At 46.5% G+C, this 13,354-nt stretch overlaps 1 protein-coding gene across 2 annotated transcripts in view; it reads left to right on the forward strand.

Annotated features, from left to right (window-relative positions):
- Window positions 1-3,411: 3,411 nt before the first annotated feature.
- DAGLB (diacylglycerol lipase beta) overlaps window positions 3,412-13,354 on the forward strand; it is a 37,793-nt gene continuing 27,850 nt past the window's right edge. For both annotated transcript variants that reach the window (XM_042971922.1, XM_042971923.1), the window contains exons 1-2: window positions 3,412-3,584; window positions 5,325-5,476. In XM_042971922.1, coding sequence (XP_042827856.1) covers window positions 3,490-3,584; window positions 5,325-5,476 — 247 coding nt within the window. In that variant the 5' untranslated portion in view covers window positions 3,412-3,489. The remainder of the gene's footprint in view (window positions 3,585-5,324; window positions 5,477-13,354) is intronic.

Genomic DNA, 13,354 nt, shown 5'->3' on the forward strand with positions numbered 1-13,354 from the left:
TGTTACCTGCAGACTCTTGCTGTAGGATTTTTGTGAGGTGTGAATGAGCCCATGTCTGTGAAGCTCAAAATAGAACTTGAGGCACACACATTAAGTGCTCAGCACCTCTGTGACCCCCTGCGCCCCTCCCATTGTGCTTAGTTTGGGGACAGCTGCCTTGCAAGCTGGCTGGAAACCACTTCTGGCAGGAGTTCCTGGGGCCTATTTGAGAACATTGGTCAATTTTGCCCTTGTTGGGAGAGCAATGCATCTGCAGACCTTGACTCTTAAGTACCTTCCCCAAACCACCTGAGTGCCATCTGATGAGGGCTGATTGAATTGGGGCTCCACGTGGGCTTTTTTTTTTTTCTCCTGTGTCCTTCGCCCTCTAGTGACTGAATGTGGAATTAGCAAGAAACGCGCCCTGCTCAGTACAGGGGACACTCCCTTCACCCCTCTGAGTTAGCCTTTGTAGCGTGGCGGCATCTTGTGTAGGTGCTGTGGGTATTTCTCCTACTGATTCTGAAACAATTCCCTCTTAGCATTGGATTTTAAAGAAAGTTGCAGCATAATATAGCACTAACCTTTTAAAAAGGGACACTTTTTTACAACATTAGAATATTCCAGGTCTCCACTCCTAGTTTCACCTCAAGCACTTAATTTAAAAAATTTTTTTTTCTTAATATTTATTTTTGAGAGAGACACAGAGCATGAGTGGAGAAGGCGCAGAGAGGGCGGGAGACACAGAATCCAAAGCAGGCTCCAGGCTGCCAGTGCGGAGACCGACACGGGGCTTGAACTCACGACCCGTGAGATCATGACCTGAATCAATTGGATGCTCAACCAACTGAGTCACCCAGGCGCTCTGATCGCCTTGAGCACTTTAAAGGTGAAAGTCTCAAGGCAAATGTTACACTACACTTGACTCTATTACCAAAACAGAATGGAAATACACAATGTATTTATTCCTCTAATAAGGGTTCTAAGACAATTAATGGTTGTGTAATAGGGAAACTGGTGTGCCCCGAAACTAAAAAAGTCACTTAAGTTTACTTGAAATTCTGAGAATTGAAGATCTCAGGGCTGTCAAGAAGGCCTTAGAAAAACAACTGTCCAAATTCCTGAAAGATCACCTAGCTAACATTGCCCGACACCCATCTGACAGAGTCTAAATGCAAGGGTATTAATTTTACTCAGGACAGGGATTTACTCATATGAAAGAAAATTAAGTCCTAAAGGAATAGTGGAAGAAATGAATCAGTTGATTTGGAAAAGTGAAAGTAAAGATCACTGTTTCTCCAAGTTAATGTTTTTAAATAGCTCTAATTTGGGGCACCTGGGTGGCTCAGTAAGTGAAGTGTCTGACTTTGGCTCAAGTCATGATCTCAGTTTGTGAATTAGAGCCCCGCAGCAGACTCTGTGCACTGACCACATGGAACCTACTTGGGATTCTCTCTCTCCCCCTCTCTCTCTGCCCCTCTTCTGCTCGTGCTTTCTGTCTCTCTCAAAATAAACTTTAAAAAATAAAATAGCTCTAATTCAACCAATGGAATGTTATACGGAAATAGCAGGACATACTTGCAGAGATTAGAACTATTCAAAATACGTTTTTTATTTTTATTTTTTAATTTTTTTTATTTTTGGGAGAGAGAGAGAGAGAGAATGAGCGGGGGAGGGGCAGAGAGAGAGGGAGACACAGAATCCGAAGCAGGTTCCAGGCTCCGAGCTGTCAGCACAGAGCCTGATGCGGGGCTCAAACTCACGGACTGTGAGATCATGATCTGAGCCAAAGTCGGATGCTCAACCAAATGAGCCGTTTTTTAATATGCACACTACCTCTTTGAAATGATAGTTTTGTGGGTTGTTATTGTTCTTAACATTAAGTTGACAGCTTATCTTTACTAACAAAAGTTTATATAGAAGAATTTTCTTACTCCTAAGCCTTACAAATCCTGTTTTCAAAAGGGAAGTATTACATTTGAGAATATTCGGATCATAGACACAGGCCTCTCTAACTTCAGAATCACCCTCTTTTCCTACTCTTCCTCCAATCTCGTTTTAGTATCTTTTTCAGGGAAGTCCTCCCTGACCTCTCTGATTAAGTCACTGGCCACACCAAGTACTCAAGTGCTTATTTTATAATGAATAGTTCTCTTTTCTATAGAAACCTTGTAACATCCCCATTTACAATCTCTGCATGATTTCCACAACCATCAATACAATTTCAATTTTATATTTAACCCTGAAATTTTGCCCTTTAGAAGGAACTTCAGACTTAGAAAATCTTGACATTTAATGAATTTATTTATTCATTCATCAACTATTTAGTAAGTGCCTGAAATGTGCTCTATCACGTGCACAGCAGTCAACAAGATGGACAGGGTAAATTGCTCATGCAATTTACACCCTAAGGTGGGAGAGGTATAACAAACATGGTGCAGTGTCACCGAGTAATTATTACGAGAAAAACTAAAGTAGGGTAAGGGAATGGAAACAGGTGGGTGTACAACTGTTTAGATAAGGTGGCCAGAGAAGGCGTCTTTGAGACCCGGACACTGGAGCTGAGGCCTGAATGAACTGAGAGAGAGACATGGAACTGCCTGGGGAGGAGCAGCCCTGGCAGAGGACACAGAAAATGTAAAAGCCCTGGGGCGACAATGAACTTGCTGTATTTGGGGGTTGGGGGTTGGGGAAGGCGGCAGGCAGCGGGGTGACGGAGAGAGAGAATGGTAACCCAAACCCAGGGAGACATACAATCACGCACTGACAGACTTGATGTGTGACTACCAGGGAAAAACCTTTCCGGAGTGGGGGTGGGGGGTTGGAGTCAATGTTACGCACAAAGTGTATTCAGGGGAAATACCTTGGCGGGGGCGAGGGGAGTAACAGCAGAATGAGGGGGCACAATGAGATCGGACCAGGCATAAGGCAAAGGGGGCTGGGACGAGGGTGGAGGAGAGTGGAGGTGCTAAGTGCTCAGAAACCACGCCACTAGGCGACCGCCTGCTCGCGGGGAAGGGGCGCGGATCAGGCTATCACCCCCACGCCCCAGCCCCGAGCCGCCAGGTGGTTTCAGACTCGGAACTCAGAGGCGTCCTAACGCGGCACTCCTGACCGCAGGGAGCATCGATGGTCACACGCCTCGAAGCCCACAGACCTGGGATGAGCCTCAGATCCGCCATTAACAGCCGTGGATCTCGGTGGGGAGGGCAATTTCTCCGGGCCTGAAGAGTCCTTACCTACAAAATGGGAATATTGTCAGAACGGACTTCACTCCCGTGCAAAAACAGCTATCAAGCCAACCAGAGTCCTCCGGGTCAGCGTATCTGCGCAGGCGCGGAGCGTCTCGCTGCTGCGAGGGGGCTCAGTGCGCGTGCGCCGGACCAGGCCCTAGCGTGCGCCTGCGCGGAGTCGCAGTCAGTTTGGCGTTGGTTCCCGGAGGGCGCGGGGCTTCGAGTGGCCGCCGGCGCGCGGCAGGCTGGCCCGAGGCCGGGCAGCGGGGCCTCCGCCATGCCCGGGATGGTGCTCTTCGGTCGGCGCTGGGCCATCGCCAGTGACGACCTGGTCTTCCCGGGGTTCTTCGAGCTGTCCCTGCGAGTGGTGTGGTAAGGGCGGCGGGCTGTGCGGGCTGGCGGCCGGCCGGCCGGCCGGGGTGCGCAGGGAGCGGGTCCCGGAGTAGCGTCCGTGTCGCCGGGTTTGTGCGCGCCGACTCGGGCCCCACGTTCCCGCATCGGGGCCTCCCCACCGCCGAGGACCTGGGTGCTGCCGCTCTACTCATTTCACGCAGGGCTCACTGAGGCCGGAGCGGGTCGGCCAGGCCCGGGGGCACCCAGGTGGGTCCCGTGGCACCGGCGCCCGTCGCGTGCGGCGCCTAGGCCTGGTCCTGGGAGCCTCCGGAACGTCGTTGCCGACCAAAGGCCGTGACCTCCGGTTCCGCTTCCTGGAGCCGGGGAGCAGCCCTTGCATGATTACGGCGCTCGGCCTGGAAACGCAGGGCATCTTTTGTCCGCCAGAGGAAAGATGGAACATAATAGCCTGGCTGCCGTTCCCGAGCCGGTTGTGGCCGAGTTCCATGCATGAGGAGCAGTCAGGCTCAGGCTCAGGCTCGGGAAATATGTACCCTCTCGTCTTTCCAAGTGTGGAACCCATGGGAACTGGAATTGGGCTCCTGAGGTCTGTTCCCAACCGGTCTGAGCAGGGAATAAAACAGCACCACTGTAATTTTTTAAAAACACATTCTTGAGGGGAAAGGAATACAAAAACACGAGATATTGGAAGTGGCTTCTCAGTAGTTTGGTAATTTCCAGAGCCGAGCCTCTGAAACCATTTCCCAATATTATTTCCAGACCCAAAGTCATAATAACACAAAACTGACAAAAGCATAAGATGTTATCTAGTCCAGTTCCACCTCTGGGCTTGAATCCTTAATACAACGTTCTTGCCAGGGGTGCTCTGCCCTTTGCTGAAATACCTCTGGGGACCGGTCGCTATTACTTTGCCTTGTTTGGGGTTGTCTTTGTTGTTATTCTGCACTGAAATCTCGAAGTCGCAATACTTGGCCTTTCACGCTTATCAGTGTTCACTATCCATGGTCTTTGGATAACTTCTTGCCTGCTGCGTTTGTATCACACAGCAGATTACAATGTGTCAATTTCTCATTAATACACAGGAGTAAACTATCTTGTTAATAATTTAGCAAGCATGTACTTTGTTGATTTACAGTTGCCTATTTCTTTTTTTCATTAATTTATTTGGGGGCGGGGGGGGCGGGGGGGGGGGGGAGGAACCTGAGTGGGAGAGGGGCAGAGGTCGAGAGAGAGAATATGAATGAATGAATCCCAAGCGGGCTCTGTGCACTGCCAGCTCGGGGCTTGAACTCATGAACCACGAGATCATGGTATCAGCTGAAACCAAGAGACAGATGTTCAACCGACTGAGCCACCCAGGTGCCCCTACGGTTGCATCTTTCTGAGTCATTATGGGGTTGCTGTTTTTCAGCAGTTCATAGTATGTTTGCGTATGGCGTTAAATACCTCTTATGAATAACAGCAGGCATAGAATAAGGGCAGTCATGTAGGCACAGAAAGCATAAAGCTAATTTTTTTAAAGTCATACTTTTTAATTGACTTAGTAGATTTTTTATTTTTTTTAGATCTTTTATCGAAGAAAATTTTAGTCCAAAGTAAATTTCACCTTGTTTGGGGAAATGTTAACTCCTTTAAATTTTTTATTTTTAAATATTAAAAAAAAAAAATTAGAAATGTTAACTCCTTTTATTTCTTTCTGTTATGTTTTGCAAAGTAGTTCCTTGGATTCCATTTCTGACTCTCCCTATCTCTTGGCAGGTGGATTGGCATTTTGACTTTGTACCTCCTGCACAGAGGCAAGCTGGACTGTGCTGGCGGTGTCCTCCTCAGCAGTTACTTGATTGTTCTTATTGTCCTCCTAGCAGTTATAATATGTACCCTGACAGCCATCGTATGTGTCAGCATGAAAGGTAAAGCCTTTTCTATTTGCTGCCTGTTCTTTAACAGCTTGATTGAGATATAATTCACATACTGTACAATTCTCCCATTTAAAGTGTGCAGGTCAAAGATTTTTAGTCTGTTCACAGAGCTGTCCAGCCCCCATCACGGTTTTAGAACATTTTCATCATCCCCCAAAGAAATCCTATACCCATTAGCAATCATTCCTCATTTTTCCGGATTTCCTCAGCTCTAGCCATCCATGTATCTGCTTTCGGTCTGTAGGTTTGGCCCTTCTGGATCATATAGGTAGAATCATCCACCATGTGGCCGTTGGGTCTGGCTCCAAACTTAGCATGTTTTCAAGGTTGATTCATGTTTAGCGTATCAGTACTTCATTCTTCTTATGGTTGAGTAATGTTAATTACATTGAATGTATATGCCGCATTTTACTTATCCGTTTGCCAGTTGGTGGGGATTTGGAGTTATTTTACACTTTTGGGCTATTATAAATAATGCCGCTATGAACATTCAGATCCATGTTTTTGTGTACCTAGAAGTTTTCGTGTCTCTCGGACGTACCTAGGGTGGAATTGTTAGATCATGTGGTCACCCTGTGTTTAACCTTCTGAGGAGCTGCCAGACTGTTTTCCAAGCAGCTGTACCATGTTTCTTTCAGTTTATGAAGCGTTTCCATTTCTCTACATCCTCACCAACACTTCTCATTGTCTGCCTTTTTGAGCATAGCCATCCTAGTGCACTTCATTGTGGTTTTGATTTGCAGTTCCTTTTTTTTTAAATTTTTTGTTAAGGTTTATTTATTTTGGGGGGGGGGGGGGGTGGGACGCACGAACAGGAGCAGAGGAGGGGCAGAGAGTGAGGGAGACACAGAATCCGAAGCAGGCTCCAGGCTCTGAGCTGTCAGCACAGAGCCCGACACGGGGCTGAATCTCATGAACCGCAAGATCATGACCTGAGCCAAAGTTAGACATTTAACCAGCTGAGCCACCCAGGCGCCCTGATTTGCATTTCCTTGAGGACTAATGGTATTGAGCATCCTCTTATATGCTTAGTGGCCATTTGTATATCATCTTTGGAGATGTGTCTACTCAGATCCTTTGCCCAGTTTCAAGTGGGGTTATTTGTCATTTTTATTAGTGAGTTATAAGAATTCTATTTTTTTATGTTCATTTATTTTTGAGAGCGAGAGAAACAGAGCATGAGTGGGGGAGGGGCAGAGAGAGAGAGGGAGACACAGAATCCAAAGCAGGCTCCAGGCTCTGAGCTGTCAGCACAGAGCCCAATGCGGGGCTTGAACTCAGAGACTGTGAGATCATGATCTGAGCTGAAGTCGGCTGCTTAACCGACTGAACCACCCAGGCACTCCAAGAGTCCTGTCTATTCTTTTTTTTTTTTTTTTTTAACGTTTATTTATTATTGAGAGATGGAGAGAGACAGAGCATGAGCAGGGGAGGGGCAGAAAGAGGAGGAGACAGAATCTGAAGCAGACTCCCGGCTCTGAGCTGTCAGCACAGAGCCCAACGCGAGGCTTGAACTCACAAACCACGAGATCATGACCTGAGTCAAAGTCGGACGCTCAACCACCTGAGCCACCCACGTGCCCCAGGAGTCCTGTCTATTCTTAATGATAATTCTTTCTGGGGCACCTGGGTGGCTCAGTCGGTTAAGTGTCTGACTTTGGCTCAGGTCATGACCTCACAATCTGTGGGTTCAAGTCCCACGTCAGGCTCTGTGCTGACAGCTCAGAGCCTGGAGCCTGCTTCAGATTCTCTCTCTCTCTCTGTCTCTCTCTCTCTCTCTCTCTCAAAAATAAATAAAGATTAACAAAAATTTTGTTTAAGTGATAATTCTTTTCTCTGTGTTAGGGTTTTTACTAGTCACTTCACCCAAAATGTTGGGAACTTTCCCTATATGATTGCTTAGGCTCACAGGATGAGCCAAGCAGTGTGGCGCATTAGGAAGTATCAAAGGCAAGGATGTATGGTGTGCCGCTCTCCAGTGCATTTCGTCGTTGCTTGAATGGGGCTGCAGGAGGCATGCTTACACACTCAAAATGAAGATGGTAAAACTGGGTGGCAGGATCACGATCTTGATGGTTTGGAATGACCAACTGAAACTTAAAAGCTGGTGGTCGCTCAGTGGCCAAGTGTTTCATGAGAAAGACCATAGGGTTTTGGATGACCAAGGAGTGTGGCTTGTGCCCACTTCCTAGAGAAATGTATAGGAAAGAGAGCTCTGGGTATTTCAGCATGGCCCTGGAAACGTGAATGCATGAAGAACGTCCCAGTTTTGTGATCTGTGTAATTCCCCATTGGGAGAGGTACCTTTGTGTTTTTGTTTTTGTTTGAAATAAACTCTACCCCCACCGTAGATCTTGAATCGACCCTTAGCTCAGCAGTCAGCAGTTGCATGCTTTACTGACTGAGCCAGCCAGGTGCCCCAGCACAGAGTTTTTTAATGAAGTCTGAATTTCTGAAAGATGAAGTAGTTAGATTGGTGTCATTTCAGCTATGGCATCGTCTCATTTATTTTATTATTTATTATTGTTCATTTATTTTATTTTTTTTAGTTTTTTAAATTATTAAAATTTTTTTTAAATGTTTATTTTTGAGAGAGAGAGAGAGAGAAAGACCAAGCATGAGTCGGGAAGGGGCAGAGAGAGAGAGAGACAGACAGACAGACAGACAGAGGGAGGGAGACACAGAATCCAAAGCAGGCTCCAAGCTCTGAGCTGTCAGTACAGAGCCCGATGTGGAGCTCAAACCCATGAACTGTGAAATCATGACCTGAGCCTAAGTCGGAAACTCAACCAACTGAGCCACCCAGGTGCCCGTAGCATCATCTCATTTATTTGCCCTTTTGTTCATGTCATATTCTGGTTAGGAGACCAAGTGTACAGCTATATCAGGAGGTTCAGATTTAAAGCAGTAATGTAGCTTTTTTCCCCCCTTAAATATTTTTTTCCTGATATTTTTGGTGGTGTCAGGGCACTTTCACACCCTGTGATGGATGGCCATGTTCACTGAGGCTCTTCCTCCTGAGCCTTTGCTCAATGCCTGCACCATCTCACATTCATGGTCAGGGCTCAGAAAATATATAACGGGTTGAGGCGCCTGGGTGGCTCAGTTGTTTGAGCGTCTGACTTCAGCTCAGGTCAGGCATGACCTCACAGTTTGTGGGTTGGAGCCCCGTGTTGGGCTCTGTGCTGACAGCTCAGAACCTGGAGCCTACTTCTGATCTGAGTCTCCCGGTCTCTCTCTGCCCCTCCCCCACTCCTATTCTCTCTCTCTCTCTCTCTTAAAAATAAATATTAAAAAAAAATTTTTTTTTTAACATGTCGGTGTACATGTTAAGCATTATGTGCTGGTTGTATGTGTGTTATAGGGAGGTTGCCCGTCCAGCAGCCTCTTCCAGTTTTACTCAGGACACCCCTCCTCCCCCCCTCGCTCACATAGGAAGTGTGTGTGTCAGAGAAGCTGACCCTCCACCCAGCTCAGGAATGATTCTCATGGATGAGCCAGTGGACATGTGAGCCAATTCCTTGCTCCTGTAAGAAAGATCCAGAAGGAACACAGTTTTTGCCCTGGGTGATTCTGTGTATGGATAAGCTGCTGAATTCCTGCTGTATCTCTACTCACAGCCTAGGATGAGCTGACACACAAAGGAGGGCAGAGCCGTGAGAAGCAAGAATGCCCGTGACACCTGTCTTGGCTCTGCACTTGCAGTCCCTGAAGTCAGAACAGGTCCTTCCTGTTCTTAAACCTTTTGTTACTTGTGGCTGGAGATACCACAACCGAACTAAAAACAGTACTTTACAAAGCATGTTAGTTTAATTGCCAATGTGTTACAAATAATATTGTATGCCTTATTAAGGGCACCTCGGTGGCTCAGTTAAGTGTTCAACTCTTGATTTTGGCTTAGGTCATGATCTCACGGTTCGAAGGATTGAGCCCCACATAGGGCTCTGTGCTGACAGTGAGGAGCCTGCCTGGGATTCTCTTTCTCCCTATGCCCCTCTTGTACCTGCGTGCGTGTGGGCACGTACCTTCTCTCTCTTTCTCAAAATATATAAATAAACATTAAAAAATATATAGTGTAAATTTCAGAAAAAATATCATAAGGTCGAAAAAAGCAAAATGAAAACAATATTGTAACGTATGAGACTATGAGACTTAAAGCCAATCTTCTTCATGTATTAGGGGTCCTACTACAATAGATAAGAAAAAGACTGATTGTCAGTAGAAAAATGGGCAAAGGTCATAAACAGTAAAATAAATATAAGTGACTTTTACATGTACTAAAATGTTCAGCCTCAGTCGCCATAACAAAAAGTCACCCACATAATACGTGGAGTTGGCAAGGCTGTGCGGAAATAAGCAGCTCGTTTTGTTTGTAAGTATACGTTGGAAGCCAGATTTGGGAAGTACACTGTGTATTAGGCAGTATGTTCGTATAGATTTGCACGTGTGCAGACAAGTCCTTGTAGGTGAAGAAACAAAAGAGATGAATATATAGGAAGGGAAAAAAAACAAATGTTAAGAGACTCTTAACAATAGAGGACAGACAGCGTTGATGGAGGGAGGCAAGAGGTTGGTACTAAGGAGGGCCCTTGTGATGAGCAGTGGGTGTTACGTGTGGGTGGCGAATCACTAAATTCTACTCCTGAACCGATATTGCACTGTATGTTAACTGGCTAGAATGTAAATAAAAATGGGGGGGGGGATGTCCTCGTAGGGATGTTCATTGCAGTGCTATTTGTAGGTATGAAAGGTCAGAACAAACCCCATTCCTGTCACTAGGCCATGGGTTGGGTCTTTGCACGTTTACGAAGAATGAGGACTGCTTTGTGGACAGGTAAGGAGTGATTTCCAATACAATGAGGTACAGGACCTTGTGTGTAGTTTGCTACCTTTTCCTGAAGAGAGGACAACCGAAAGACTGGGGTACAGACGCTTAATACTATGTACCTACTTGAACTGTTTGAACTTTTTTCCTTTTACATGCATTACCTGCACAAAATTGATGAGTTTTCTGTAAATTGTAAGTTTTGTATATGTATGTAAATTGTTATTTTTTAATTTTTAAAAAACGTTTATTCATTTTTTGAGAGAGAGAGCGCGCAAGCAGGGGAGGGGCAGAGAGAGAGGGAGACACTGAATCCGAAACAGGCTCCAGGCTTTGAGCTGTCAGCCCAGAGCCTGATACAGGGTTCGAACCCACAGACTGCGGAATCATGACCTGAGCCGAAGTCGGACGCTTAATTGAGCCATCCAGGCGCCCCTATTTTTATTTTCTTAAGCAGGTGTCACACCCAGCATAGAGCGCAGTGCGGGGCCTGAACTCATGACCCTTAGACCAAGACCTGTGCTGAGATCAAGAGTCAGGCGCCTTAACTGACTTAGCCACCCAGGCACACCTTAGTTATATTTTGTAATAGCACATTGGTTAATTTTATTCTTGATACACGGATAATTTCTTTTGCCCCTTCTGTTCCGGGAGGCATCTCGGTAACTAACCTGTCACTTGTACTGAAAGACAGTGTTTATGTAGCTTTTGGCTGACATTACTCTGTAAAGGAAACACCCCCGGTTGCAGAGGACGCATTTGGGACCAGTGGAGCTCATCTTTGCCCAGAAGACTGATGCCTGTGTATCTACCTGTCCTCTTTTTCCTGGTCATCTGTGTAGCGTAGTTGGGAAGAATCTTGATATTGTGGTAGTTTCCAGTTTTGATTTGAGAACCTCTCTGAGGTTCTGAGGTTCTGATGAAATCCTGCTGCTGGTCCCTTGTAGGAGGTTTGATTAGGGAAGGTCCAGCCTCGTGACAGCCACATTTTGGAAGAACACCCTCACCCTCCAGGGTCTGCCGTTCACTGTGTTTGCCCCTGATTGTGGGACATTTCCTTGCATCTCCTCTGCATTTATATGCGAGCTCGCACTCATTTCGTGCTGGAGGAGATTACGGCAGTGTCTGGAGGTGTTGAGCCAACGATTCTGTGACACGGGCCTGCCTTTTGTGGTTTTTACATAAATGGCTATGCCTGATGAAGACCAAGGCTGTGCCGAGGACATTCCATTCAAGGATGAAGTTATGCTCGCTCATGATGAGGCAGCAGCAGCAGCAGCCTCGCGCACTGCAGCAGCTGAGTCCGCCCTGGCGACCCCTTGCCTTGAGAGGAAGATCTATATGTAAATAAAGACGTTTTCATAGGAATGACTATATAAAGGAGATTTTTTTCAGCGTCTTTATTTCTCTTTGGAGTCCTAATCAGAACTCCATTTTCTGCTTCCCTATTTATGTATTTATTTCATTCGCATAGTATCAGGACGTTGGGAGTTTCGGGCCCAGGTGCTGTTGGGGAATTCATTCCCTTATTCGGAGCTACTGCCTTCCGGTGCGCCCCGTGGGTGAGCCCAGATACTGTTTCCTGTTTTGCGGGTGATCGCCTATTGTTAGTAGCGGGCTCCAAATGGAGCACTGGGTTTTCATATGCCTGCACTTTGTCCCTCAGAGAGAGACGGTGTTGTTTTGGTTACCTTCTATTTTGTCTTTGTGCCAAAAATGGGGCCCAATGGTGTCTAACATTTTAAAATGTGACTCTGAGGTCATTTTTGGAACCTAAAAGCTATTTCCTCACCAAATCATTCTTTAGATCTTGTTTTCAATCATTGCTCTGGGGGCTTTTTTCCTTCACTGTTTTGTTTTAATCATGGCATTTTTATGTTGTCTAAATCAGTATTTTATCACAACTTTTTCCCAAAGGGAGAGAGTTGATGTTTAACATCAGGAATTGAAGCACCCAGGCCTCTCTCTTGATACTTGGATTTGTTTTGTATGCAGAGTAAAAAGGCCATGTCTGGGGGCGCCTTGGTGGCTCACTCGGTTAAGCATCCGACTTCGGCTCAGGTCGTGATCTCCCAGTTCATGGGTTCGAGCCCCGCATACGGCTCTGTGCTGACAGCTCAGACCCTGGAGCCTGCTTCAGATTCTTTGACTCCCTCTCTCCATGTTCCTCCCCCGTTCACGTTCTGTCTCTCTGTCTCTCAAAAAATAAACAAACGTTTAAAAAAAAATTAAAAAGTCCGTGTCTGAATAGGCCTCTTCATGTGATCTTGCGCATCAGAATTGTTCACTTCTCAAAAGTGAGTTCGTTGGTGAGACAGAGCCAGGACCACACAGACCTGGATTATGTTGTAGAAAGTAGTTACCAAGCTCTCCCAGCCTTAGTTTCTTCATTTGTAAAATGGGATGGTGGGGGCACCTGGGTGGCTCAGTCGGTTGAGCATCTGACTTCGGCTCAGGTCATGATCTCATGGTTCATGAGTTCGAGCCCCGCGTCGGGCTCTGTGCTGACAGGTCGGAGCCTGGATCCTGCTTGGGATTCTGTGTCTCCCTCTCTGTCTGGCCCTCCCCCACTCATGCTCCGTGTCTCTCTCTCTCTCAAAAGATAAATATTAAAAAAAAAAAAAAAGGGATGGTAACTGTTTTCAGAGTCATGAGGATTACAGAATAATAGACGTGAGGTGTTTCAGATGGTGCCTGAACGCCATAGGTCTCGAGTAGGTGGTGGAGTCATTCTTGTGGCTGCTTGAACTTGGTGACTGTGTAGGTCTGTTGGCCTGGGACGGCCCTGTTTGGTGCCAGCCGTTCCAGCATAATTATGAACAGCCCCTCCTTCCTCTCTCAGAGATGTCCCAGTTTGGCCAATGATTATATGGTCGCCCCAGGTAGAACCCTGAAGTATCTTTAAACCCTAGTTAAGTCTCGGAAGTAACCCGGAGGCTTTCTGTCATGTTACCACCCCTCATCGGTCACTGACGGTCAGTCTTAGGCCTTGAGTACCAGTTACAAGTAGACGGAGCCAGGTGGGTACCGTGCTAATAGGTGCT

The sequence above is a fragment of the Panthera tigris genome, chromosome E3 (assembly GCF_018350195.1).
Source record: "Panthera tigris isolate Pti1 chromosome E3, P.tigris_Pti1_mat1.1, whole genome shotgun sequence".
In the NCBI taxonomy this organism is placed as follows: Eukaryota; Metazoa; Chordata; class Mammalia; order Carnivora; family Felidae; genus Panthera; species Panthera tigris.